The sequence below is a fragment of the Ammospiza nelsoni genome, chromosome 11, assembly GCF_027579445.1.
Source record: "Ammospiza nelsoni isolate bAmmNel1 chromosome 11, bAmmNel1.pri, whole genome shotgun sequence".
Taxonomy (NCBI): domain Eukaryota; kingdom Metazoa; phylum Chordata; class Aves; order Passeriformes; family Passerellidae; genus Ammospiza; species Ammospiza nelsoni.
In genome coordinates this window covers 13433406-13460284 of record NC_080643.1, presented here as the reverse complement: position 1 = coordinate 13460284, position 26879 = coordinate 13433406, and the positions used below count along the sequence as shown (strand labels likewise).

At 39.8% G+C, this 26879-nt stretch overlaps 1 protein-coding gene across 1 annotated transcript in view; it reads left to right on the top strand.

The window, feature by feature from the left end:
* The window catches only part of CACNA2D3 (calcium voltage-gated channel auxiliary subunit alpha2delta 3), a 383158-nt gene that overhangs the window by 117847 nt on the left and 238432 nt on the right, over positions 1-26879 (top strand). The window contains exon 4 of the mRNA XM_059480385.1: positions 2250-2309. Within this exon, the coding sequence (XP_059336368.1) occupies positions 2250-2309 (60 nt within the window). The remainder of the gene's footprint in view (positions 1-2249; positions 2310-26879) is intronic.

Below are 26879 nucleotides of genomic sequence, written 5' to 3'. Positions count from 1 at the left end.
CCTTTTTCATGTTTGAAAAATGAGGGCTGTATTTGTAAAATCCTTTCAGGAGGTCACTAGCACGCTGATTAAAGTTAGGCTTCTGAGAATGTTCAAATGTGTACGGATTTATTTCAGCTGCTATAAGGCTTCCCCTTCAGAGGAGAAAATTTGTGTTATTTCCCTTTTTAGATTCTAAAGACAAAGATTTGGGGCTCAAATGAAGGTTCATTTATGTTTCACATTGCAAGGTCTGTTCTTGGTACTATTCAGATAGTGCAGGAGTAGTGGGAACAACAACACAGATGTTCACAGTTCCATTTGAAATGTTTTCCCTCAGATCCCCCTCCTGCAGCAGGTTGGGATGCATTGTTATGTTTGGGTTCTTTCACCCCTGTACGTAGGAAGGTGAGCTCAGACATTTTGCTGGTCCAGTTCTGGTTTGATTTGCTCGGTGTTGGACCCAGCTCAGTTCCAGTTTGGGTCAGATGGGTTTGCTGTGACCAGCTGGGTTTTCATGGGACAGGATGTTTAAAGCTGGAACCAGCCAAATGTCAGGGAGCTACTCCCAGCACGGGGCTCTGGGAAGGTGACCTCTGCTTCTCTGTATCAACTGAGGCACCAGGAGTATTTCCAGCTTTAAATTGTATGTTTGAGATTGTGGTTCTGCAGCAAAGAAAAGTCTGGAGAGCCTCCCCACGGGGTGTGCAGGGAAGGGGCAGGAGCCTGGCAGAGACCCCGGGGTTTTTGGGGCTGGTGCTGGTTGTGGGTGAGTGAGAGATGGGATGGGGCAGGGGGAGATGGGATGGGCAGCTGGGGGTGGGATGGGTCAGGAGGAGATGGGATGGGGATGGGATGGAGCAGCTGGGGAATGGGATGCATCGGGGGAGATGGGATGGGGCATCTGGGGGTGGGATGGGAGGGATCAGGGGGAGATGGGATGGAGCCAGGGGGAAATGGGATGGGGCAGCTGGGGGTGGGATGGGGCATCTGGGGATGGGAGGGATCAGGGGGAGATGGGATGGGGCAGCAGAGCAAGGCTGGGACTCTGCTGCTCTGCAGACCCAGCGAGCACAAACCCTCCCTGCAGCCACCGGGGCTCTGCTCAAACTGTCAGCGTTCTGCTCAACCATTTGTTCTGCATTGGCAACCTGAAATATTTTTCTTGGTTCAGTTTCCATTATAGCTCAAACTGTATAGCAATCAATATGAATTCTGATTTCATTTTGATTTATATCCAAAGAGTTGATAAATGTGCAAACTGTTATGAAAAGGGAGGAAAAAAATGTGTGCATGGCTGCCCGCTCTGTGTATTGTTAATGAGAGTCTGGACCTCGCTTTGTGATGTAAAATATGTGAAAACATACATGTGTACCAGTGTCTGATAGAGCAAAGAAAATAAAAGACACAGAGTATTCTTTGTTTGATTTTGGCTTGTACATATACGAATGCTCAGATAGATTAAATGCAGTCTAGAAGGCATTTCTTCCATGGTCAAAATACTCTGAAGTATAAAGAATGCTGAGTAAAACCTTAGAAAGGGTATAATGTCAATCCCCAATCTCTGCAGCAAACCCCTTTAGGAATTAAATGGTTCAGGTAGCTGTGTTTTGGTGCAACCGTGGTTTTTTCCTGTCAGATGACAATGGTGAGGAAAAATAACTGCTACAAGGAGTTCTGGATATTGTTAAGAGGGCAAAAATCCTACTGAATTGCTGCCATTCAGTAAATGTTACTTCTGTAATTGCAGAAAAATCTTATGATAATGTACCACGTTAAGGTAGTACTTCAGTCTGCTTGGTAAACAAACCTAGTCTATATTTTTCTTATGATTTATAGTTGATGTGTAATTTAGAAATTAATTTTTATGTCAGTTTCTTGAAATCAAGTGCATTATTGGGGAATTCCTCCTGTTTGCTGTTATGGAAGATTTGAAAAGTGCTCCTAAGTGCAAAATAAAGTCCATGTGAAATCAACTTTATTTCAGAATGGGAGATACAGAAAGCTGAGCACTGGTGAAAAAAGAGACTTTTTTATTTCTGTATTTATTAATAAGTGAGCTGTTTTTAGAGTTTTGTACCACCATCAATGGGTATTGAGGGTTTAAAAAACTTGGTCTTTTATTTCTTTTTTAAAATCTATATTGTTTATTTCTATTCAGTGAAGTAAGAGAGCAGATAAATTGCACAAAATGCTTAAACAATCTCTATTTTTATATCGGGTTGTAAAGTTGTTTTCTGTTATTTCAAAGACACACTTTTTTTTTTCAGCGTCTTGTTGAAGCTGCAGAAGATGCTTACCTGAAACATGAATTTGATGCTGACTTACAGGTAGGAGATAATTATTTTCTTGAATGTTTATCATCAGAGTATAACTAACGGTTTATACAACAGCTTGCTTGAAGAAAGCCAATCATGTGAGTAATAGAACGATGCTGATTACAGAAAATGGAACTAATGAAGGCTGGCTCAGTATTTTGACAGGTTATGTACTTAGTGCTGGTGTGTTGGGACACCAAGCAGGTGGCTTTTACTCTTTCAGAGATTTCATTTAAATTCCCTTGCATATCTGCGGAGATCACATTTTAAACCCAGCAATTAGCCTCGTGTTGTGTCGCTGCTGTGTGCTGGTGAGGAGCTGCTCTGCTGAGAGTCGAGTTTGCAGATGGGGAGGGACCCACAGGGATGGGATTAGCTTGACCTTGGTTTGTGCCAGTGGTTTGTGCTGGGATCTTGAGCAGAATTGCCTTTTCTCTTTCCTAGGAGCCCTTAGAGCTGCACCACTGCTGGGTGCTCCCTTTAGGAATAACACTGGAATGGAGCAGCACCGTGGCAGCTCACAGCTAAAAATGGTTAAAACAAAAGCCTTTTCCTGAATAAGACGTATAATTAAATAAGACACATATTAAAAAAAAAAAAAGTTGATTTTAGAAACAGAGTAATTTAACCTTAAAAGTTTAACAGAATGTCTTATTCAATGCTTAGGTGAGTAAATACCTCCTTATCTTTAATTGAATACCTAGATCCATGGTTTCTGGAATGATTGTGGTTTTTTTGAATGTTAGGTGGAGTTTTGTTTTTGCCTCTCCCTAGTTTTTAATTTAAAACCTTCTGTCAATATTTGCCATAAGTCTATTTTTAAATTTTGGGCTTAAAGAATTAAAGGAAGCAGAGACTTTTTCCATAGACAGTTTCCCATACATGTATCCAAGAAATAAACTGATCTTTTAGGTTTTGTTTTCAGATTTTTTTTTTTTTTTTTGTTATTTCCAGTAATCACAAACCACTTTATTTTAATGAAAATATGATGCAAATTACTGATTTCTGTGCAGAAAGGAAGAAAAAAATAGAGTCAACTTATCAGAACCAAGCATAAAAAAATTGAGTTTAGAAGGCTGTGATACTGAGATCTGTCAGCCCAGGCTGGAGTGAGGATAAAATGAGCCCACTGAAAATGATGATTCACATTATTGTTGTATATTTGAGGAGTGCCGAGTTCTCTATTCAAATGCTTTAGAGTTCTATTATGCCCCTGCCTTGCAGAGGTGTGCAGCGTTTCATTTTGTTGAACTTTAAGCCTTGGAGAAATAGGAACCATTGTCTGAATGAACCAGAAACACACTTTATAGAAGATGTTTCAGAGGGCTGCAGTAAATGCTCCTCCACTGCAGGACAGTTCTCACTTTGGCAAAGTCCTTCATTTGCTGGCTCTGGCGATATTAACACTTTGAGGAAACCAGTTAAAAGCCATTTGTGTCAGCAGCATTAACAGGACAATCGAATCTTTGTGTGGAGCTCTGTTGTTTATTACTGTCACGGTCCATTAAAGCTAATCAATTGTTAATCTTGGTTCCAGCGACCCCTTTGCAACCCTTCCTGGGTGATTGTTGTTCTTTATCAAAAATCTCATAATACCATCTGCTCAACAGAAAGTAATGGCCAGGATGATTTGATAGTGTACATTCAAGTGGAAGGGGACAGGAGGCTTATATAATGTACAGTGTACACAATTCTGCTGTCAAAGAGGAATTTCTTGGCATTTGTATTGCTTTGGCCGATGTGTGGAAGACAGGATTAAATGCTTTCAATTAGTGATATGTGATACAGCATCAGCCTGTGCTCTTTGTGCACAGGTACTCAGGAAATTCAGAAAGCAAATAAAGAAAGTGGTTTTCTTGCTTAGGAGAATAACAATAAAGTGGGTAACGTCTTCTGCTAGGAGATGTTCTGCTTAAAAAAAATCAAATAATTTATAATCATTGTTAACTGAAATTTGACCTCCTGATCTTTTACTAGCTCTGGGCTTGAGAGTGTGTTTTGTAAGATGTGAACTGCCTTGTTATGGTTCACAGAAACACTGTGGTTGATTTGGTCTTCTGTGTCTCGAGGACAGCATAGATAATATTGTTTTAGCACATAAAAATGATAGAAGGGAGAAATAAAATAATATTAATATTTTTATTGACTGTAGAAGAGCACCAAGTTAAAGAAAATAATAACTCTAAGAGTTCACCTTTTAGACTGCTGGTATTCTCTTCAGCAAAGCTGAAACTGTATTACTTGGTTGGACTAAACCTGATCCCTTCTGGGCATTTTTCTTAGTAACATTATTAGTTTTGTCCTTAGTTATTCCATAAGTATTCTAATCAATAAACTGTAATTCTGTGTAATGGTCTAAGCACTCAACTATCTATCCCTGGATTGAATCTATTGGCACCACTGACCTTGTAGTTATAAACATAAATAAAATTCCCAGAGAATTGAAAGAAATAAATCAAAATGGGTGATGTGATGTTTAACTCATCAGCATTATACACTGCATGTTTGAGTAATGGCCAAACTATGAATCAGTGAGAGCAGACCTTAAATCTTTACCTTGCAATATTTGGGGTTTGGAGATTTTTTTTTTTCTTCTATTAGGGATGTGAGGTTATAAGGAAATAACCTTCTAAATGCTACTTATATTTGAGTCTCAGTCCAGGGTTTTCTAACCTTGTGGGTAAGGATGCAAGTAATTCTGTATTATTAAATATTATTTTCAAGTTTATAAGTGGAATTTCTTTAGTCATGCCTAATGCATTTGGGATGTAAAATAAGTTACCATTTGTATTACTGCAGCAAGTTGCCCTGTCACAATATATTCAAAGGTGTAAAGAATTGCTTCCTTTATATGGGAATGTCTCTGTGCTCACCTTTGTTTAAAATGAAGCCGTTTCCCTGATTTTGTCACTTTAACATAATGGAAAACCCCCCCAGCACAGAGGTCAACTGCTATTTTCAGATACCCAGGAAGGGGACGGAGTGTTGGCTGTTGCAGGTTTTGAAGTGGTTCTACAATCATCCTTTAGTTTCCTTGGCTTACCTGTTTGCTACAGAAAAGATTTTGGACGAAGATAATAAAGAGGGTACCATCTTCTGCTAGGAGATGATTTATTTAAAAAAAAAATCCAAATTATTTGTAATTATTGGTAACTGAAATTTTGGCCTCTTGATCTTTCACCACCTCTGTGCTTGGGGGTGTTTCCTGAGCTGTGAACTGCCTTGTTGTGGTTCACAGAAACACTGAGGGGTTTGGTGTGCAGACCCCTGGAAGAGGCTCTGAAGTGGAAAACTCTTCCCTGGAGCTGCCACGTCCCTAAGAATTTGTTGCTCACTGTGTCACCTGTTTCACCTGAGCTGAGCTCTGTGCACACAGAGCTGCACAGAGCCAGGGCAGGACCCCTCTGGCAGGGCTGGGCTTTTTTGGGCTCCCATGATCTCAGGAGAGGGTGCCCAGCAGTGGGGCTGGTGCTGGGCTTTACTCCGTGCAGCAGCAATAAGAACTTGTGCTTTGTTTCTTACAAACAAACAAAAAAAAAAACAACCATTAATTTTAGAAGAAAGGTTTATAATAACTTAGTCCCTACCCAGTTTTTGTACTTCTGACCCCAGTGACTGGAGAAAGTTATGTAAAATTTTGTCATGACTACTTGTTCATTTGCTGACTGATTTCACTACAAACACACATCTGCAGGGTAGTTCTTTTATTTTCTGTGTGTTAATTAAGTTCATTAGTTCATTTGCTTTACGTTCCTGCCGAGTTTTCTCTGCATGTGTGTGATGTGGTGATAAAAAAGCAAGGTTATTTCTTTCTGCTGGAATCAAGGCTGGTGCACAGTTGATGCACCGGAATTACCAGATTTTATGTTTCTGATTGTTATAGTTTTACTTCCTGCATAAGACAGCAGAGATTCAAGTGCCAATGTGTTAAGGTGGTTGACCTTGTTTCGGTTTTATGCCTGAAGACTAGAAGAGGGTTAATCAAATAGTTTTTAGGAAAGGATTAGTTTCTTTTAAGAATACTCTTAAAGTTAATTTAGTGGGATAAAAAAGGAATACTGGTGTAAGGCTGTTTTTCATTACTCATTTTTCTAAGATCTATAACATATGGCTGAGCCTTAAGGAAAAGGTTAGCAAAACCATGCCAGAGTTAGGTACCTGTCTGCCAGATTTTGCTGTCTGTTAACTCCAAATTGCATTTCATGTCCTTGAAAAATCACATCCTTACTCTCAGACTATGTGTGTTGGCTACATAAAAAACCTTGTGAAATCAGCAGATGGAGGGTTAAGGGGTTTCCAGTGGTTTACACATGTGAACAATGCACTTTTTTATACAAAAAGAAAGACTTCAGATGTTTAGGAGAAAGCACAAATAGTAAAGGAGGGCTGAGGAACACAATTAGTCCAGTCCGTGCACTTCTGGGTCTAATCCTCCAACTGTTAATATTACACAATAGTTTATTGTTTAAGGAGAGCTGTCTGACTTTTTCTAATTTTGCAATTTAGCTGCTAAATACAGAGCCTAAATAAAATAGAATGTATAGATATAAAATCATAACCTAAATTGATGGTACTTTAAAAAAATCTGACCTAAATGTTCATTTAGTATAATGATGCCAGGCAAAAATTTATGAAGATGGATTATTAAATGTTTAGGGATTTAATCAGCATTTAAACAAATAGATGATAATTACATTGATATCAGGTACTGAAAAATACAAGGACAAAAAATCATTGAGAAGAATTATTCCACATAATCTTATGAAACTCCTGTTATAACACATGCATTACTTTTATGTTAGTACTTCAGACAAGTCTGTTTGTGCATTTATAATCTCACGAATATTGCATGAAGCACATGATAACTAAATTTGCAGTCTATTAATATTTCTGGCTGTTAGAATAATTTCCACTAGTCTGAATTCAGCTCTTGAAGGGTCCTGGACATGCACAGTGGGAAAGGGAAGCCTGTTGCACTTCAAGCCCTTGTAACCAGCAATTGAAATGACTTTTTGAAAAGTGCATTTAAAATAGCAGTGCCACATCTGAAGTTTGACATACTTCATGTATTATTTATTCAAGCTGCATATTTTCTACATCAGAATTCAGCCTGTTTAAACTCCAAGCCTGGAAACAGCCTGAATTCCTTTTTAGACTTTGAAACATCCTGCAGGCCCAGGTGCCCTCAGCTCTGTTTGGGTGGGATGTGGACACTGCAGCCGGAGCTCCCAATAAGGCAAGAGGAGGAAGGGATCCCTGGGAGCTCACACAAATCTGAGCTGGAAACTGAGGCTGTAAACTTCTGCACAGCTCCTGCACAAGTAGCTGCAGAGCACTCCAGGTTATTCATCAGAGGAATCTGGAGCTCTGTCCCCGGGTGCCTCAGCCAGGCTCTGCTCTCAAGGGCTCATCTCCATCTCACTCCGACCCTCAGGCTCTCTCTGGCTTTGCCCGCCCAGCTGGAGACACAGTTTGGATACAGCTAGGATGCAAAATGCTGCCAGGACCTGCACAGGTGTGGTTCTTATTCTGAATGGTTTGAATTTTCCCATACTGATCAAAAGATAGGGGAGATCAAGGAAAGGCAGTAAGCACAGAATTCAGAATGCCCTTAAAAGCTGACTGCATCACCAAAGGCCCAAACTCTTAAGAATTGCAGTGCACTTTAAAAGCTAAAAGGAAGGAAAAAGTGCACAGAAATGTGAGTGCTTAGTGACTAATGAACTATAAGACTCAGCAAGCCACATTTAAATCATAAAAGCATCTCTTAGAGTTTTTATTTGGTGTTAGTTTTTCCTTGGTATTTTTTTCTTTCATAAAATACTTCAGGTTTTTTTTCTGAAAGAGATAAAAGGTTCCTCTTTGCAGTTCTTAGTTTTGTACTATTCTTATTGATTTCTGTGAGCTCAAGTTAAGGACTTCCCAACTGCTCTAATACTGCAACAAATTGATTTTCAGATTTTTAGCCCTTTCAGTGGAGAGCATTTTAGCTTGTCTGCTCTTTCCTATTTATTTGTTGAGGTTGCCAAGAGGAAAACTGAAATGGCTGTGAAAATATTGGGAAAACAAATTAAAAAAATCTTTAAATGTAGCAGAATTAATACACAAAGTAATCTTCAGAGGAAGACTTCCACTTGGCCTTTGCTCTGCATGCATGGCAGGGATTAAGTTTCAGAAAGGGAGTACAGAGAAAGAGGGGCCATGCACCTTTTTGTTATTTTAATTTTAGAGCTTCATGTTTTCTGACTCTGTGGCAAGGGAAGAGTAAAAGAGAAACAAGGTTCTGTGAAGCCAGACTAGCAATATTTTAGCTCATCTCCTAACGATAAATAACTTCATTTATCATTTTTTGTGCTTTGGAGTTTTTTAGTTTGGGGGTTTTTGAGCACTGCATGTTGAAGACGTTTGGATGTTTGAAGACAATAAGGATCAGTGGATAATTTCTATTACTTTCCTTCCTCCCACATATTTATCTTGCTAAGAACTGTGTTCTCTTACTACAAACAAATCAAATGTAAATAACTAGAGTGGTTTTATTTTTGCTGTGAGTGATTTTTTAAGTTTGTTGATAACTTCTGTTGACAAGGAGTGACTTTGAGCACAGAAGAGCTGAGTTTAACTCTCTGTCTCAGAAGCAGAGATGCAGGAGAGGTGATTTTTCAGCAATTTTGTAATTTTGATGTGGTTCTGCAGTATACAAGGGGCCCATCCAGAAAGAGCAGTAATTCTCTGCCTGCCTGGTTCAATAGCTGTCCTGTATACTCAGGGCTTGACAGCAGAGGAACTGGCAGCTCTGGGCTGACTTTGTTACTGCAAATAATGTTCTCTGCTTCTGAGGAAGTCTGGCACAGGTTTCTGGAGGTTGGTTCTTCTCCCTTCACCTACAGGACTTGTCCTCTTGGCACCCTTAAGCCAAAAGTTTTTACTCTTGCCAGACATTTCTGGGTTTACCCTTGCCAACCTCTCCCAGAGCTGCAGTCTCTATCTGAAGTGTGTGAGGTGTGCACTGAAGAACACTCCATAAATTCAGCTCTACCCATCAAATATGGACTCAGTGCTTTTTCCTCCTGATACCTGCTGTAAAAAATTACTGAATCGTCAAACCTGGAGTTGCCAAAGAGCTGCATGACTGGCTGATAATGCTGTTTTCCTGACATGTTACCTTTTATATTTATGTGGTCCTTTGTTATGTTTGCTTGCTACCAGCAATGAGAAGGAAATAACTTTATCATCCCATGAGTGTTTTCAAAATTTCAAGTTCTCTGATTAAATATTGAGACACCCCAAAGGTTTTCCTGAGCAAGAGAAACTTCTGCTTAGGAGCAGCTCATAATCACATAGGTGGGGCTCTCAGGATATGAGCAACCTGTTCCAGTTGCTTCTCTAGTGAATATTAAATTATTTGTATGATGTGAAGCGATTCAGCAGAAGAGTTAGTGAGGCACTCAGCTCAGGAAAGCCTGATGGATGGGGCAGTTGTTTTGGATCTCAGAGGCTCTAGCCTGAGTGTCTCTCCTGCTTGGTTCAGAGGAAAGCTTTGAACAGCAGCACAGATCTTTTCCTCTCTGGCACAATTCTGCAAAAAAGAAATGTGTTTTCCAAAACTAAGAAGATTACCAGGTCACATCTAACGGCACCAAGAAGATGGAACAGAAAGTATTTGCATGCAGACAGTACCTGTACAGTTTTTCCTCTCCCATTCTCAAGTCATTAAAAATCTCCAGGTTGGGTTTTTAATGCTCTTTGTATGCATCTTGTAAGTATTAGAGACATGTTCAAAAGAAGTAAAAGCTTAAATTCTTGCATATTCACACAAACTCATGAGTTTTATAAATAAAACTGAAATGCTATTTAGAATAGTGATAAAACAATTTGTTGTTTGCAACACAGAATTCTTTCATTTATTGTTTTTGCAAGGCAATTCTTTAATTTATTCCAATAGAACTGAGGAATGAACAAGCATGTTCAGATCAGAGGAAAATGATGTACCAGAAGAAACCAGTCACATGAAAATAGATAAATTCATTTTCAAGCAGGTAATAGGGAGAAAAAGGAGAGAGACGGTATGAAATGAACATTCAGCAGAAAATCAATAACAGTACTTAATCCTTAAAATTAGAGTGAAATTTGTCATATCAAACTGGGAGTGAAGGTAAACTTGCAAGAACTTTACCTGAGACTCCAAAACAATTTACTCTCAAAATGCCCAGGGTTCCTTCCCAGACTGTCCAAACCAGAATAGATTCAGGCAATATTTTTGCTTTCTCACCCAGCCAGAGCAGTGTGCACTGTGCAGTGCCACGGTCTGAGCAGCTGGAGGCTTTCCTGCATTTCAAACAGCCTGGCCTTTGGGCAGAGATGATCCCACCCCAGGCCCTGCCCTGGGCACGGATGGACCTGTAGGCAAAACAGATTAAACAAGGCAGGCTTTGTTTTGTGAAAGGAAGGATGTGGAGGATGCAGAAGAAAGCAGAAACAGTGCAGAAAAAGGTTAAGTGTCAGAAGACTGTGAAGTGCAGGAAAGAAGGCTGGAGAAGGAGAAATACCTAAATAAAGTGTAAAGGCAAAGCTGTTAAGTGTTAATATTCAAGTGTTTCAAGAGTACTGACAGTAATCTTTTTGCAAGTCTCTCTATGAGCCATTACCTTTGCCTAAAGTGAGACTAAAATGGAGAAACTATTTTCAGCTACTTTAAAAAAACCCTTTGGAGAGAACAGAAGTGAGGTAACATTCAAATAAAGTTTTAAAACAGGTTTCAGGGAAGTCAGGCAAAACAAGTGTGCACTGGGAGAGAGGGAGAAATGCTGCGTAGATGAGGAAAAAAGATCACAATGTTATTGAAAAACATGCACTCCTTGAGATTGCTGCAAACCTTGGAGAACTTGGCTTATCGTTGTCAGAGCAGACAGAGATGATGTGTTTAATAACATGTCTCTCATAGATGTTTATGGGCCCATCAATTTCCAATTCTAACTAACCAAGAGAGCAGCTAAAGAGCCAGAAAAATGACATACAAGGTGAAGTTAGAGTTGCCCGTGCTTAATGTTTGGCATATTGGTGATAACAAACAGGAATTTGACATTGAAATTCGCTTCATAGGAGGCAGTTTTTTGTATTCTTTTGTTCAGATTTGTGGCCTTGAAAATACTGGACATCCCTCTCTCACAGAAAAAAAAGAAAAAAAAAAAGCTTGTCATGTTATGAAAATGGTTTTTAATTAGCTTTTAGCTCTGTGCTGCAACAAGGTCAGCAGAGCTCTGAGTGCTGTGCCTGTGCCCTGCCCTCAGCACTGGTAAGAGCGGAGTTCACACTGGCAGTCACACTTACTCCTACATCCCAGTCCTGTCAAGGTCTCTGAGAATGTTTTAAGAAAATGACTTCCCTTGGTTTAAGTGATGCCAAAGGCAAGTGAGAGATCTGAGGAGTTTGATCCTATCAAGACTGGTTTTGAAAAATGCTGTTCTGGTTTATCTTTCCTTTATCCGTGGATGTTCAGCGCATATCCGACAGCACAGGGAGGAGGTGATGTACAGGGATTGTTGTTTTCTGATTTGGTAAGTCTCCTACAAAGGCACACTCAGCCTCTCATCAAAGCTTTGTGTCTGAGATGTGTGTTCTGCCAGGATCATGTGTTTTCTGAGTTCCCTGGAAAGCATATTTTAGAAAAACCTACTTGAAACCTCTATTTAATTCTGTATGTACTTGTGCTTCTAGCAGAAACTAAACGCAGGTACAGAATGTTGAAAGTGCAAGATGCTGAGATGCTTAGGGGAACAGGCAGAGCTGGAGTTAATGCTTTTATTTATAAGGCTCATTGGTCAATGATACTGAGATCTCCTCCAGGAAAAAAAAAAGATCCTTAATTCACTCTTACAAAATTCAATGCCCTATTGTTCTCACTTTTCTGAAGTCACTGTTTATAACATTGCTCTCCTCTCCCCTCTGAGGAATAATATAATTTATTGGAGCAGTTCATTCATAGTCTATGTGATATCTACCTTTTGGGACAGAGATACCTTTTGCATGATGTACACACTGTTAACTTCAAACTCTTCCTGTTTGCTTTATGTGCAAGGGCTCATAATCAGGAATATTTATGCATCCTGGTACCCAGTTGTGCTGTGCTTGCTGTTTTCTGCTCTTCATAGAAAATTAAACTTTTTTTCTTTTTGGCTCACACCTACCTGAAAAGCAAAAGATTTGAGAATATTACCCAATGGATTTATGATTACTAGGCAGATAGCCAGTAATAAGCAGTGATATCTGATACTACAGCCCAGACATTCTCTGCTTTTTTCCACCTTTTTCCTATTATCTCTAGGTTTAATAAACTATAAATGGGAGACATAAATGGCAGACCATCTTTTCTCTTTTTGTGCTTTTTTTTTTCCTTTGGAGGTGCTTGGTGATGAGATTAAGTTAAGGGTCATATATTCTTCCAGCCTAGTATTTAGGAATAGGCAAATTATTGAAAAGGGTGGAAGTGATCTAGGCTTATTCATTTTTGTGGGAGAGCAGTTTTTTTTTGCTACACAACAATCATTTTAAATGGAAATAACAGTATTATAGATAGAGATTTAATGAATATATATGAGAAAGGCATGATAGGAGTCACTAAGCAGTTCAGGGCTCTAGATGAGGTCACGTTTCTGACTTGTGTAGTATGAAAGTGAGTAAATCTTAGATGATCATAGCAGAAATATTTCCAGGGTATTGTACATACTGCTTATTGTAGGAAAAAAATATTTTTTGCTTCTGGCTTAGAAGAAAGATATTGAGTGAAAATGCATTTGTATCTTAACGTTTCCAGTGCATGTATTGTGTCTTTGTTTCTGGATCTCACATAATTGCTGACTGTGAAATTAAAATATCAAGCTCATTATTTCGATCTTGAAATATAACTTGCTGTAGACTTATGCTTTTGTCTCTAATTGTAGTGTCCATGTGTTGAGCTTCATTAACTTGAAACAGAAGGAGCCCCCACTTTTGTGTTAAAGTTAATTAAACCTGGTAATGGTTATTGTCTGAAAATTTTCTGGGTTCAAGTAGGTTATTTTGCTTCTGTCTCTATTTTCATGCATCATTTCATCAGTTGTGATTTGTCAATTCATAATATACAGGATTTGCCTGGACTCAGTGGACTATGGGGTTTTTTAATCATAAAAATACTCTTGCATGTTTAATTAATGCATAGTTGGAAGCTTCTCCTTGTGAAACAGTCACTGGTGACTTTTAAACTCAGATTATAAACAAAAATTGGAAAAACAAAAGCAATTATTTTTCCATGGATAATAGGTGACAGCACAGCACACAATAGATTGATGTCAAGGGCCACAGTTAATGACTTTCAGGTCTTTTTAATATAAAACCTGAAGATTTCAAAATTCTACAAATCTATGATGTGTAAAACCTTCAGACTTAGAAATGCTGCCCTCCACTTGGATGTGTGGCCATGGCTGAGAGGATGAATTAAAAATGCACATTTAAATGCATGTACAGTTTAGTATTTATACTTTAATAATTTTGTTCAGAGTTCGGCAATTCAGCTTTAAGTATAATGCCTGATGTGCACCTCTTTGTCACTGGTTTTTGTGGGTTATGCATTGTGGGAGATGTACTCCTTAAAAAATACCCCAAAACACCTCCTAGTGAAAGCCCCTGCCTAAGATCAGGCTACGGGTTTGCTCAATGATTAAGTGCATGAAATAAAAGTTTGGAAGGTGCACTTGCCTATGGAATAAAAGCAATGGTCTTTTCCTTGAAAAATCATGCAAACCAAGCTTAAATAAGTGTTTTGTTTGTGTTTCATTAAAAAAGAAAAAAAGGACAACGTTTAAATAACAGTAGTTTTATTTAATATCACTTTTCATGCATTTTAGATTTTGGATTTAAACCATCAACTGTTTAGCTAAAGCTTTCAGGCTATTCAATTAAGATGTAAAAAAATAACTACTTTAAATCTTATTCTGTGTGCAGTTAGCTTTTTGAAATGAGGAGCATGTGTTCAGAGAAATATTGCTGTGCATCCAGAAGGTGCCAACCAGAGATATTAAGGAAAGGTTTAATGGATATTCTGTGCTGTGTGAAGCTGCTGCTGACAAAGTCAGCTCAGGAGCTTTCAGCATCCTGTGCAAACCAGAATTCTGCAGCAAAGAAGAGATGAGCTGGGGGGATGTGCTGTGTTGGAATGGACCATGGAGGCTTTGGGTATAGGGATGGCAAAGGCCCAGCTGGTTGGCAGCAAGCTGAGGAGATTTGGTGCAATTTTTATGGCATGTGGAAGCTCATGTTGGATTTGTGATTATTTTTATTTTTTTGACAGGGTGTATGAAAGTGTCATGAGGTAAAATGGTCTGGACAGAGGCCCTCTGAGGTTATGAACAGCTGTGGGAGGTTTTGGAGGCTGTGAGGTCTTTCCAAGCCTTTCTGCCCAGCCCAGTGCAAATCCTACACTTTGTTTTGAAAATTTCCCTCATTTTCACTGCAAATATCTACTGAGGAAGCTCCCCAAAACTCAAATTATTATTTTTCTCCTAGGAAGACCTAAATTTCCAGGCTTTTTAAACTACATGCCAAATGTCAATAATATGAAAAGGCATAATAAGGAGGTGAAATACAAAATGGTAGTGTTATGAGAAATGATTCAATTTCTATGTCCTCTCCCCTTCCCTACTCTGTTTCATCTCTTAGAATAGCAATTTTCTGCAGATTATATGGGACCTATATTCATTGGGATCTATTACAGGTTATAGAATGAGAAATCTCTTAAAGATTAATTGAAATTCAGAGAGTGTACTATAGAACCTATATGTACTATATAATGTACTATAAAACCACTTGAATCCTAAAATATTTTTTTAATTTTTGATCTAAGTTCTGCACTGAACTCCTTAATATAGCAGCCCACAATTAACCCCATAGATAAATGATTTTTTTTATTTTAAAGTATTATTCCTTGATAAATACTTTGCTGTATATTTCTTCCAAATAATTTGAGTTCTTGACCTTTCTACATTCAGGCAGCACCAGCGTTCCTCTTGAGCAGGGGTTGCTGGACTTGTGGAGAAATGGAACACAGATTTTCATCTCATCTTCCCGTTTTCCCTCTGTGTGTGAGAAGACAAAACTGAGAGGTGGGATTGTTGTCAAGGCCAGTTTGGGTGGATGCAGTTTTATTTCAGCTGGGTGATTCACCTGTGTAAGCCCCTGGTGTGCTGAGATAAATCAGGGAGAGCCAGGAGGAGGCACCAGGGCTTGGGGATACAAAGCTGCCTCATTTGCTGCCTTGCCCTCACTCTTGAGGCTGCAGCTCAGCTCCTGTTTGACTGACAAAGCATTTCTGCAGTGACAAATCCTCCTCAGAGCCGAGGATGTGCTGATGGTTTCACCACTCCTGCCGTGGTCGCTGCCCCGCGGGCGCGCTCAGCCGTGCGCAGGCACCTCTGCTCCAGGCTCCAGATTATTCCTGACAGTGACTGGGGAATTTGGGGAGTGCTGCCTTCAGCCCAGGTGTGAGGGAGCTCCAGAAGGACAGTGTGAAATCTGTGTTTTCTGATTTGGACTTTGCAGTGCCATAAAGAGTGACATCATTGTATATACACACAAATATATAATGATGAATACAGCAAATGCAGTCTTGCACATTGGCTGGAAAATACATGCTCCAGGCCCAGATTTAATAGGAACTTTCACATTCCATTGTTGGAATATAAAGCCAGCATTTTTTTGTCTATTTTGACTTTTGCATTAATAAAATGAGGTCAGGAAATCTGTTAAAGTTTATCTTTAAAAATGTTTTCAACCCAGTCACCTTGTTTTAAAAATAATTTCCGTTTGTTATCTGCGCATTTAAGTAGATTGGGTTTCCTCGTGATTGGGTCTCTGAAGGAAAGCACTAACAGATTCCTGTAATTGATTATACTCTAATGATACATAATGGCAAGTTCTGGTTTCCGTTATTGTTACCCTACACGCTGGACTGTAACTGCTGAGATACCAGAATGTCTATTGATACACAATTGATTTAGTGACATTTTACTGGTTGAAATGTCCTGCATTAACCAAAACCATGTCTCCACCTCTTCAGGAGAAGTGGCCATTCCCACATCCAGGGCAGGCTCTGTACAAACCTGCAGATGGTTGGTTCCCCCAGCTCTGGAAAGGACAGCACTGCTGGGAGTGCTGCCTTCATTCCTCTGGGTTACATGGGTGATCACAGATGGGAGCTGGCTGGTCTTACTTTGCAATGTTTTGCTAATTGCGTTCTTTTCTTTTTGCTTGTTCTTTTCCAACAAGCGATCCACTGCTTCTCCCTCCCAGTGCCACCCCTGCAACCCTCAGTGGTGAATAAGGTGGTTGATGATCTGAAGACGTTCCTGATTGGTATTAATTTATTTACGGCTGTCCCCTGATGGTATAAAACTCCTCCCTTGTGTTTGGGTGGAACATTCAAAAGCAGAGATTGCTTTGAGTGCCTGCATGTGATGGTGTGAGCAGTGTAAGGGCAGTGAGCACAGCTGAGTGCTGATCTGTGGCTCACACCGACAAATGGAGCAGTTCTGTTCCCACCCAGCTGCCCTGCAGCCCCTGGGCACTTGGCCTGTCCTAACAGAGAGGTCACAGGGAAGTTCTGGTGAGTGATCCAACGCACAGAGATGGCCTACGTGGGAAAAACAAATTTTGAAAAGCTAATTTAAATCTTACATTTTGAAGGTGCTGCAAAAAGCCATGGAGCTGTTGCCTTCTCAATAATTATAGAATAAGGAAACAATAGCTAGAACATTATAATGATGTAAAATTGGTGATGTATCTTCAAAACACTGGATAGAATCACACAGTGTAGTCATATAGGGTACTGACTGAGGCTTTGCTTTGTCTTGATTTTTAATTTTCTTTACTGAGAAGAGGATGGTGCTTAAAGCTTGCAATTCTGGCAAGTTGTGCCAACAAATCTCATTATTGTGTTGCACGTCTGCAGTTATATTATCAAAGTCCTTTAGTTTCCAGGAATTTAAATTTAACCTTTCTCATAGCATAGACCATGTTAAGCCAGTGACCATTCTTAACCAAAATTCAGGGGAAAAAAGAATCTGTAAAACTGATGTTTGGGCTTGGTGAATGTCAATGTCAGGCAGAATCAAAATATTTTCCAAAAATCTGAAACAATTTTGTATTTCAGTTTTAAAAATGAAATTTTATCTTTAAATTTCACTTTAAATTCTGAAAACTAAAAGAAGAAAGTCACTTCTGAAACAGACACTTAGGTAAGTTGATCTCAAATGCAATGACTTGCCACCACACAGATTTTTTTTTGTCTATTCTCTGCTGCATACACTTTGTAATGTTTTAAATGACATCACTGTATATATATGTATTAGCATTCAACACTTGGATTCTGTTTAATATATGTTAAATATTAGTTTAATGGCTTTGTGTCTGACACTGATTGCAATTCAAATCCTCCTTGCATGCTGTTCTGCTGATAGTAATAGCAGCATTTGTAATGTTCAGTCACTGGCATCCAAGTCATAAACAGTAATATCAATTAATATATACTTATGCTTGTGTGGTAACTCTGTGCAGGGATTAATAGAGGAATTATTTTTCCTATCAGAAAACCATTTCAAAGAGATAAGAATGGGAAATGCAAAGCAGATGAAGTTACATAAACGGCCTTTTCAGTGGTGATATTTGAATGTTTGTAGTGTCTCACAGCAGTTTTGCAATATAATACACAATTTAATTTCCTGTATATTTGTGTTGTAGAGGAATAGTTTTTGGACTGTGAAGGAAAATTTATGCTCTAGTGCAATGTATTCTCAGCTCAACCCCAACATTGCAAAAGAAACCTCTACACATTTCTTTAATTTAAGAAACATGAGTTCCTAATTAGTTATACATAGACAATGGAGGATTTTTCCAACTGCAAAATGATTAATAATACGTAATTAAAATGGAACCTGGATCAAAAACTCATCAAGTCTCCCTAATGCCATAATACTGTACCCTGTTCCTAGGCAAGTGAGCTTCCCCCAGGGGATCTGAATGATTCTCTGGAAATGCATTCCTGCAAATGCACTGTCTACTCTCATAAGGAACTTCCAAAATTTTCAGTTGGGGAACTTTTTTCCTATATTTTCAGGTTAAAAATATGTAACTCTTGAGAGTGTTAAGTAAATTTTGGAAAATACGGCCATATATGTACACAAGGTATGAACGCGCTCTGTTAATATAGTTGGAAGTCAGGTGTAAGTAAACAAGCACGCATGAAGAACAAACCAGTATTAGTCCTACAGCTTTACTGAACATTTTGTATAAAAGTGTACCATTCATTCCTGCCAGATTAAAACAAAAATCCCACCTATTTGCCTCTAAGTAAAGATCCTAACACAGCGCCCATAAACCGAGAATAAAATCTCTTTACTCTGTCCCTGAACTTGTTAACCCCCTCACACCCCCGTTCCCAATTCTGCTACCGGGGACTCCCCAGACCCTCAATTCCACCCAGAGGTCTGCAATGGGCACGGAACAGAGCAGCTCTGGGCCCATCCCAGCTCTTCAATGGGCAGCAGCACCGGGGCGCTGGGAGCCACTAGATGCCACTCTTGTCTCATCCCAGTACAAGTCTGAGAGTATTTATGGCTGTTTAAAAAACCCAGCTGTGCCCTCCCACCCTCAAAGCCCCTTTAAAGATGTTCCTCTGGTATTTCAGATATTTTGCCTTTTTTTTTTTTCTTAATTAAACTTACAATATGACCCTGTTGTTTATAGTTTTCCTTCCCTCCGCTGTAATGCTACACTTGTTTATAAATATTTTAAAGTTATTCCTAGACAGTATTTTTGTTGCTGGACTCTTGCATAGCTGTGTTGTGCTCTATCTCATTTTTCTCTTTGGGTGGGATTCCAAAAATTCTGACATAAACATTCATCTATGTTTGATTGATTTCACAGCCACTTAAGGTGTAAGAACCTCTAAATCTAATTTTCAAAAAAAATTCTCCAAAGAACTCCACCTTTGCATTTTTTTTTCTATACCAGACACAGTAGGAAGCTCTTAAAATTGTTGTATGTTCAGATTTTTCCATTGATAACCTTTTTTACTACATTTGTCATGGCATTTTCAAGAGAGTTGCCTCACTGTAGATTCCCCAGTTCACAGGATATTCTTAGCCAGGTAGTTGAGGAAGAATAAGTGTAAAAATATTCAGGTTATTTAGGACAATAGAGGAAAAAATTAAAAAATAAAGTAATCCATCCCTACAACCTTCAACATAACAAAATTGTGCACAATAGAAAACTTAAATTTCTTTTGTTGGCAAGACTGGATCTGTTCTCTTCTTTGTGTGAACTTGATATAGACCTTGTGATTTTAATACTGTTTTCCATATAGAATCAAATGTTCTTTTTGAGTTTTTAATCACTTTTATGTACTGAAAGCTACCTGTGTGGCAGCCAGAGCTGATGAAGTCACTTGCTTGAATGATAGACAGTACATATTCTGTAGGTAACCTGCAAAAGCTTGTGAATGACATGGCAGAATAAGGATGAAAGATTATAGGCGTATAAAGACCTCCTGCACTTTCACTTAAGTTAAATTTAGTTTTATCTGAGAATTTTCTTGCACATGTGGGATGCTATGAATTAACACAAAAATTCAGAGGGATAGATCAATGGAGAAAACCTTTTGCACTCTGCTCACTTTCTCAGAGGTGAGGGTTGTTGGTTGAGCTCTGTGGAGAGAAATGAGATTTTGCAACATCAAAATGTGAGAATAGAGGGAAAAGATGTTTGTGCATTAAAATATGTCAGTAAAAAGGATTATTTGAATACAGTAGAGATACCTTTATTGAGAGTTGATAGACTGTATGCCAATAAAAACTATTATTCTCTTCTTTTTAAGAAAAAGCCCAGAACTATTAGTGGTTTATAGAATTAACAACCACACTGCATGCAGACCAAGGTCCAGAGCTAAGGTTGCCTGTGGAACCTTAACTTTATTGCTTCCATATCTCTGAATAATAACTGTGCAACTTGAAAGTTCCATTTTTTGTCATTTGCAATGGAATGATTTAATTTATTTAAGTTTCTGTGATGAACACTTAATGCCTTACACATGTAGGGAAGGGTACAGTCTGTGACTCAGTGCCTGAGTCTGTAATGCAGCCTGTCTGCACTGCTGCACTGAGGAAGCTTTTTGTGGTCATTAGCAAAGGTTGACCTCTCTGTTTGTATACAATGTCTTGACCATGCAATTGTTGAAGGGCAAGTTTAGGGATGTGGTTAAAATTGTCTGTAATTTCATTAACTGACTGGGGACCACAGCAGTTATTTACAAAAGGTCTCTCTGTAGTTCCGTTCTCCTCTACTGTCAGATCTTTCCTTTGTAATCTCTTCCCAATAAGCTCCCCATTACTTCCCTTTCCTATGAATATTTAAGTGGTGGTGGTGAAAAGAGACCCTGTATCAGCTTTTCTGAAGCACGTCCCCACGTGGTGTATCTGGAGAATATAAACCCCTCAGAGAAATGGACAAAAGTGTTGAGTTTCCTTCTCCCCAAGGGACAATGGCTGGCAGTTCCATTTGTCAAGAGTAATTCCATTCTCTTGCTTGGAGAGCTCCATGTGAAGGGTTTGCAGATGCCAGTTTTGCTCAGGAGCCACCATCTGCAGGATCAGCAGCTCCTGGCACAGGCACACACACCCTCTGACCCCACAGCAGCTCCTCACACCACATCCATCTCCACCCCTGTGCGTCCGTGTCCCACTGGAGCCCTGCTGCCCACAGTGTCCATGTCCCACTGGAGCCCTGCTGCCCACAGTGTCCGTGTCCCACGGAAGCCCTGCTGCCCACAGTGTCCGTGTCCCACGGAAGCCCTGCTGCCCACAGTGTCCATGTCCCACTGGAGCCCTGCTGCCCACAGTGTCCGTGTCCCACGGAAGCCCTGCTGCCCACAGTGTCCGTGTCCCGCTGGAGCCCTGCTGCCCACAGTGTCCGTGTCCCACTGGAGTCCTGCTGCCCACAGTGTCCGTGTCCCACGGAAGCCCTGCTGCCCACAGTGTCCATGTCCCACGGGAGCCCTGCTGCCCACAGTGTCCATGTCCCACTGGAGCCCTGCTGCCCACAGTGTCCGTGTCCCACAGGAGCCCTGCTGCCCACAGTGTCCGTGTCCCGCTGGAGCCCTGCTGCCCACAGTGTCCATGTCCCACTGGAGCCCTGCTGCCCACAGTGTCCGTGTCCCACGGAAGCCCTGCTGCCCACAGTGTCCACCCTCACCTCCTACGCCTGCTGCTGTCACTAAAACCCAGAACTGTGAGTGTCCAGTACAGTTTTCCTCTCTGGGCTGATCTTCAGGTGATGTCTCCTCACCCTGACGTGGGCAAGTTGCCAATGTCAGGAATGTCTTGTCTAACAATAAATGACCTTGCTCGTTCCACCTTTGGGGTCGCTAAAAGGAGAAGGGGCAGCTCTGGAATGGGGTTTCCAGTCCTGCAGCTGCACCCCAACCCCTGCAATGTTTCTTACAGTCAGGAGAAGTTCAGGCACAGCAGGGCCTGGGGGCAGAAGGAGCTGCCTGCAGGCTTGGGCTTGCTGCTGGATCTGCACTTTCCTCCTGGGAAACCTCGGGCACAGCTTGTAGGGAGCCCCAAAATGGGAGAGGACTCTGCCATCCAGGGATGAAAGGGTGTCTGATGTCGTGGTGGGGGCTCTGCGCATATTTTCCCCCCTAATTAAGTAGGGCTTTTTTCCTTCTCTTCCAATATTAAGTCAGGATGCTTTCCTCAGATGTAGAAGGGCAGACATTTTGAAGGAAATTAGTTTTAATCTAATAAAGTCTGTTCCAGGACAGAATTTGCAGTAAGCATAACCTTTTATAAATAAAACCGAAAAAGTAAAAAAACACTGAATTTAAGAGAAGAGAATGTATGTGATGTGTTTTTTGAATAAATCCTGGGACAAGGAGGTTTATTCCCCCATTAGTGTAGGTATATAACTTGGAGGCCAGTAAGTGCTAGATAAGTAAGGACTAAAAATATAAAGTGTGGTTAAGAGAGAGATTTTATTTTCAGTTTTTAGATCCCTGCATATGTTGAATCTCATTCAAAACTAGTTACTACAGAATGACGAGAATAAAATAATCAATAAGCTTATGGATATAATCAATGATCTATATGTTTTTTAGCTGACAAAAATAATAACCTTGATAGAAAGGGATTAGGGAGAATTTATATTAAAATCAACCTAATGATAGTTATTATCAGAGTAGGAAATTATGATTAGAATGAGGAATGTGTTATGAGCACTTTTAGTGTTATGATATGTCATTTACAATATAATTTGTTTATTCATGGTTTTTTCTGTAATCAGTGTAGGGAATGCTTCTTTTTAGTGAATCACAGTAAGAAATGGGCAGCTCAGGACACTTTAAAGGGACCCTTGTAACTTACGGCTGGGTACCATGATCAGAAAAACCTGAATCCAGGGTTTCTCTGACGTCCTTTGTGGTCTGTGGTCAGCCCCAGGGCCACGAGGAAGCTGCTGGCTGGGGTTTTGATAGCAGGTGATCTGTGTAGGATAAGGCTGCCGCTGAGGTCAAAGGCTCTCTGATAATAATTCTAATTAACTCGGGCACAGTCCTGTGTAGTCAAGGTAACAGAGCACCCAGCTCACTTTTCTCAGTCTCTGTATAAGGAGTTGCTGCCCTGGCTTGTGCTGTACAGCACAGTTGTACTTAATCACAGCAGAGGTCACACCAATTTAAAGCCAAATGTAAGGTCTGAGAATGAGAATTAAATATTTAAGTCACCCAGGCATTTCCATTTCATTTATCTTTTCAGGAGGCATGTGGAATTTTGGGCAGAGAAGAACTAAAGTAATAATTCCTTTTCCCATGCCTTATTCCCTGTATCACTTTTTTCCTCTGTCATCTTGCTTTCACTTTAATTTTAGCATGGTGAAATGCACACCAAATTCAGAAACTGAGCATACATTAGGAATGTATTATTCTTGCTGATTGCAGGTAAGTAAACACCAGTGAGGGACTGTGCTTGCCAGTCCTTTCCAAACCTTATGTTAGAACTTGTGGAGCCATGCCAAGCACTGATGGACTTCAGCTATCATTAAAAGCTAAATTACCATCAGATTTTTGCTAAGGTTCACAGAACTCCTCAAGCAAATTTGAGCCTCATGGTGGTAGTCTGAGGATTGATTTATTGTTGTGTATCAAACTCTAAAATGGCTTGGGTTTCATGTTTTCAGCATTACAAGTAAACTTGGATGCTCTGATCCTGACGCATAGCTGAGTGCAAAAATCCAGAGTGAGCCAAAATAGAAATCAAAACTGATTCTTCTCAAACCATGAAGATGAAACCTGCAGATTTTTTTCCTAGAAGTCTGTACTATGTGCCTTTCAAAGGACTGAAAATAGCTTGTTCTTATTTTACAAATATAGACAGATAAGAGTTGGCAAACACTCTGATGAGAAAGAAAAGAGAATGAAGGAAAATAGGTATGAAGAAGCTGTGAGCCAAGCATCCCCAGAACCATACTGTGAAATGATATGGCTAAAATATGTGCATGGTAAATAGTGTGACATTGAAAAATAAAACATTCAATATTGCAGCCAGAGGAGGAAAATGCCAGCTCCAAAATTGGGTTCTGGCAGTATGTTCAGAGAGTCAATAGGCATATGCTTGATTGCAGTTTGGGTGGAGAGAAAGGAGATTCACAAGGCTCTATTTCAGTTCTTTCTGTATTTTCCCACACTATGAATTAATCACATCTAATACTAATTATATACTTGCAACATTCTGAATTCCTGCATAAACTGTGGAAAAATGTGGAGATGCTCCCAAGACTGGAGCAGCTCTAACAATGAATCCCTCTTGTGCTTTTGCAACTGTTTGCTGTGCGTCATCTTCAAACCCAGTTATGTTCTGCAGATTTACTCTTCTGTACTTTGATGGTGATTTACACTCCTAGGGAAGCAGTTGGGTGAAACCATGTCTCAGAAATGTGGAAGCTTAATATAAATAAATGAAAGCCAGGCGCTTGATTTCAGTGAATCACAGCCTTTTGACGTTTATAATTTCAACACTTGATTGTCCCCAGCTACTCAACCTCTGTGACTCATGGGGATGCTTCAGCTTTTGGCTTGATAGAAAATGTAAAACGTAAGGCTGGGTTTTTTTAGCTATTCTAGGATGCTAAAAGATCTGGATCCACACAAGTAGGACAAATTCATACATACCAACAGCGTGTTAGGAAACTGTCTAATCCTTCTGAATTAATGATGCCCTGATTATCTTGTCTGTGACCATGAGGTCAAATGAAGAGTTTTCTCCAGGCTTTGAGATACAGGCAGGTGTAATTATTTTGTTGCTGTTGAAAATAGAAGCGTGGCCTGACTACAGAGGTGAAATTATTTCAGGAGGTAAATCTGAGAGTTAAATTCTTCATGTTGCTAGGGTTGCTCTTGCCTGGAATTAGACAGTGTGGGAAGGTTTCATCCACAGGGAACCCGTTAGGGAGCAGAAGTGCTGGGATCAGGAGAGACAGGTGCTGCACCCAGGTGTGGGCAGTTTGGGCTGCTCTATGTCAGTGGGGCCTGTGGGGAGCTGGGCAGGGACTCTGGAGTTGCTCAGGTGGGACAGAGACATCAGACAGAGCATCTGAGGGCACAGAGGTACCAGTGATGCTCTGAGGGGCACGGAATGCTGAGGGGATTTTTCATCAGGCAGTTTCAGCTCTGTAGGTATGACAAATGTGAGAATTCCTATCTTGCAGCTCAGGAATCAAGACTGATCACCTCTCTCATTATACATATAATGCTGATTTTTGGTTTTTTGTTGTTTTTTTTTTTTCCCCACACTTTTAACAAAGCAATTAAAGAAGTTCCAGTGAAAAATTGAATAAGTTTCAGCAAGATTTTGTTGCAGAAATAAGCTGGATTTTCTGATTAGAAGTAAAAGAACTTGATTTTGGGAGACAGAAAAATAAGTGGGAGGAAAAATTTTTGAGTTTCAGAAACAAGATTAAAATTTCCCAACTTCATTAACCTACTAAATTGCAGTTAATAGCAGAGGCACAGTTAGTTAGACTCCAACGAGGCTGGTGCAAAGTAAGTTTCTCATTTTTATCTGATTTTTTTTACTTCTTGCAGCCTGGTGATAGATACATTTACTTCAGTTTCCTCTGAATTTGTTATAAAGTAGACTGAAGAAGAGTAGAAACAAAGGAATGAATTGAATAAGAAAATAAGAAGGGTGAATCTCCACACCTGTCCTCTTGCAGCACTTCAGCGGATCTGCCCAGTGTGATGAGGTGCACAAAGGCTGTCTTTAGAAATACTCTAAAGGTTTGAGAAACAAGAATATCAGAGCTAATGGGGAAAACCATAAGTGAAATAATTTTGCTGCTTTACATGGAGAATCACATGTACACAAAGCTGCCTGAGTCCTGCCTTTCAGTAATGACTGTGAGGCTCAGGTAGGAGAAACCCCAACTTAACACCTGAACTTTGGATGCTGCCAGTGTTGTCTGTGGGTCATGAACCCCCAGCACTCTGATCCCTCTCTAAATGTCCTTGGTGCAGAGCAGGCAGGTGATTTTCTCTTTGGCCACTGCTCACAGGAGAGCCTGGAGCTGAACTCTGCCAGAACTGCTAGAGAGAAGCACTAAAAACCAGACTTATTTCACCTTCTCTGGCACAGTCACACGCAGGATTTGGGGAGTGGGTATTAAAATGTGCAGATGCAAACCCTCCTAATTCTTCTGTACATAAAAGTGGTGTTGTATCAGATTAGCCTCTTAGTCGTGTCTATGCTCCGAGATAAATGAACAGCTATTGTTTTCAGCTGCAGCACCCACCATTCACATCAAAGTCTCTGCATAGCTGTAACAGAGATGAGAAGCTTTTTTAAATCAAATGTGTCTCATTTCCTTCAAGTATTTATGGCTTGTCACTGTCAAACTGAACCCAAGATGCTGACAAATATGCAAGTCATTTGTAAAGCAGTTAAAGTACAGGATATACATAAGTAGAGACATTCTTCTGATTAGAAAATAATCTTGTATTATTAATAAGTCTTCCTGTTGTAAAATTCTTTCTAAATACAGTAATATTCGGAATGGGAATTAGAGATATTTCAGGGATGACATTTCATTATTTCCAATCAGCTTTACTATAAACAAACCCTGCAAATTTTCAGTGTCAGCATATAGCTCAGGTAAAACTAAGCTCGTATTTGTGCTCTGAGTACCTGAATGTTTGCTGAGGATTTATTCATGGCATATTTCTGTTTCTGGATGATGTGTGTTACATTAGGCATTTTGAATGGTATCCATTAGCATAAGCCTTTCTGTCTTTGAAAATATTTATGTCACTAAAGTTTATAAGTCTGTTTTAGGTCTCTATGTTTGTTTAAAGTAGAGATCAGTAAATGGCTGAGATGTGTGTTACATTTCAGGGTTTCTCCATGAAACGTTGTAGGTATTGTTGTTCAGATCCCTGTGTGGTCCAGTCATGCCATATATTATTTTAAAAAAAGGCTAATGACAAGCTATTGCTTAATTAAGTGCTTTCAT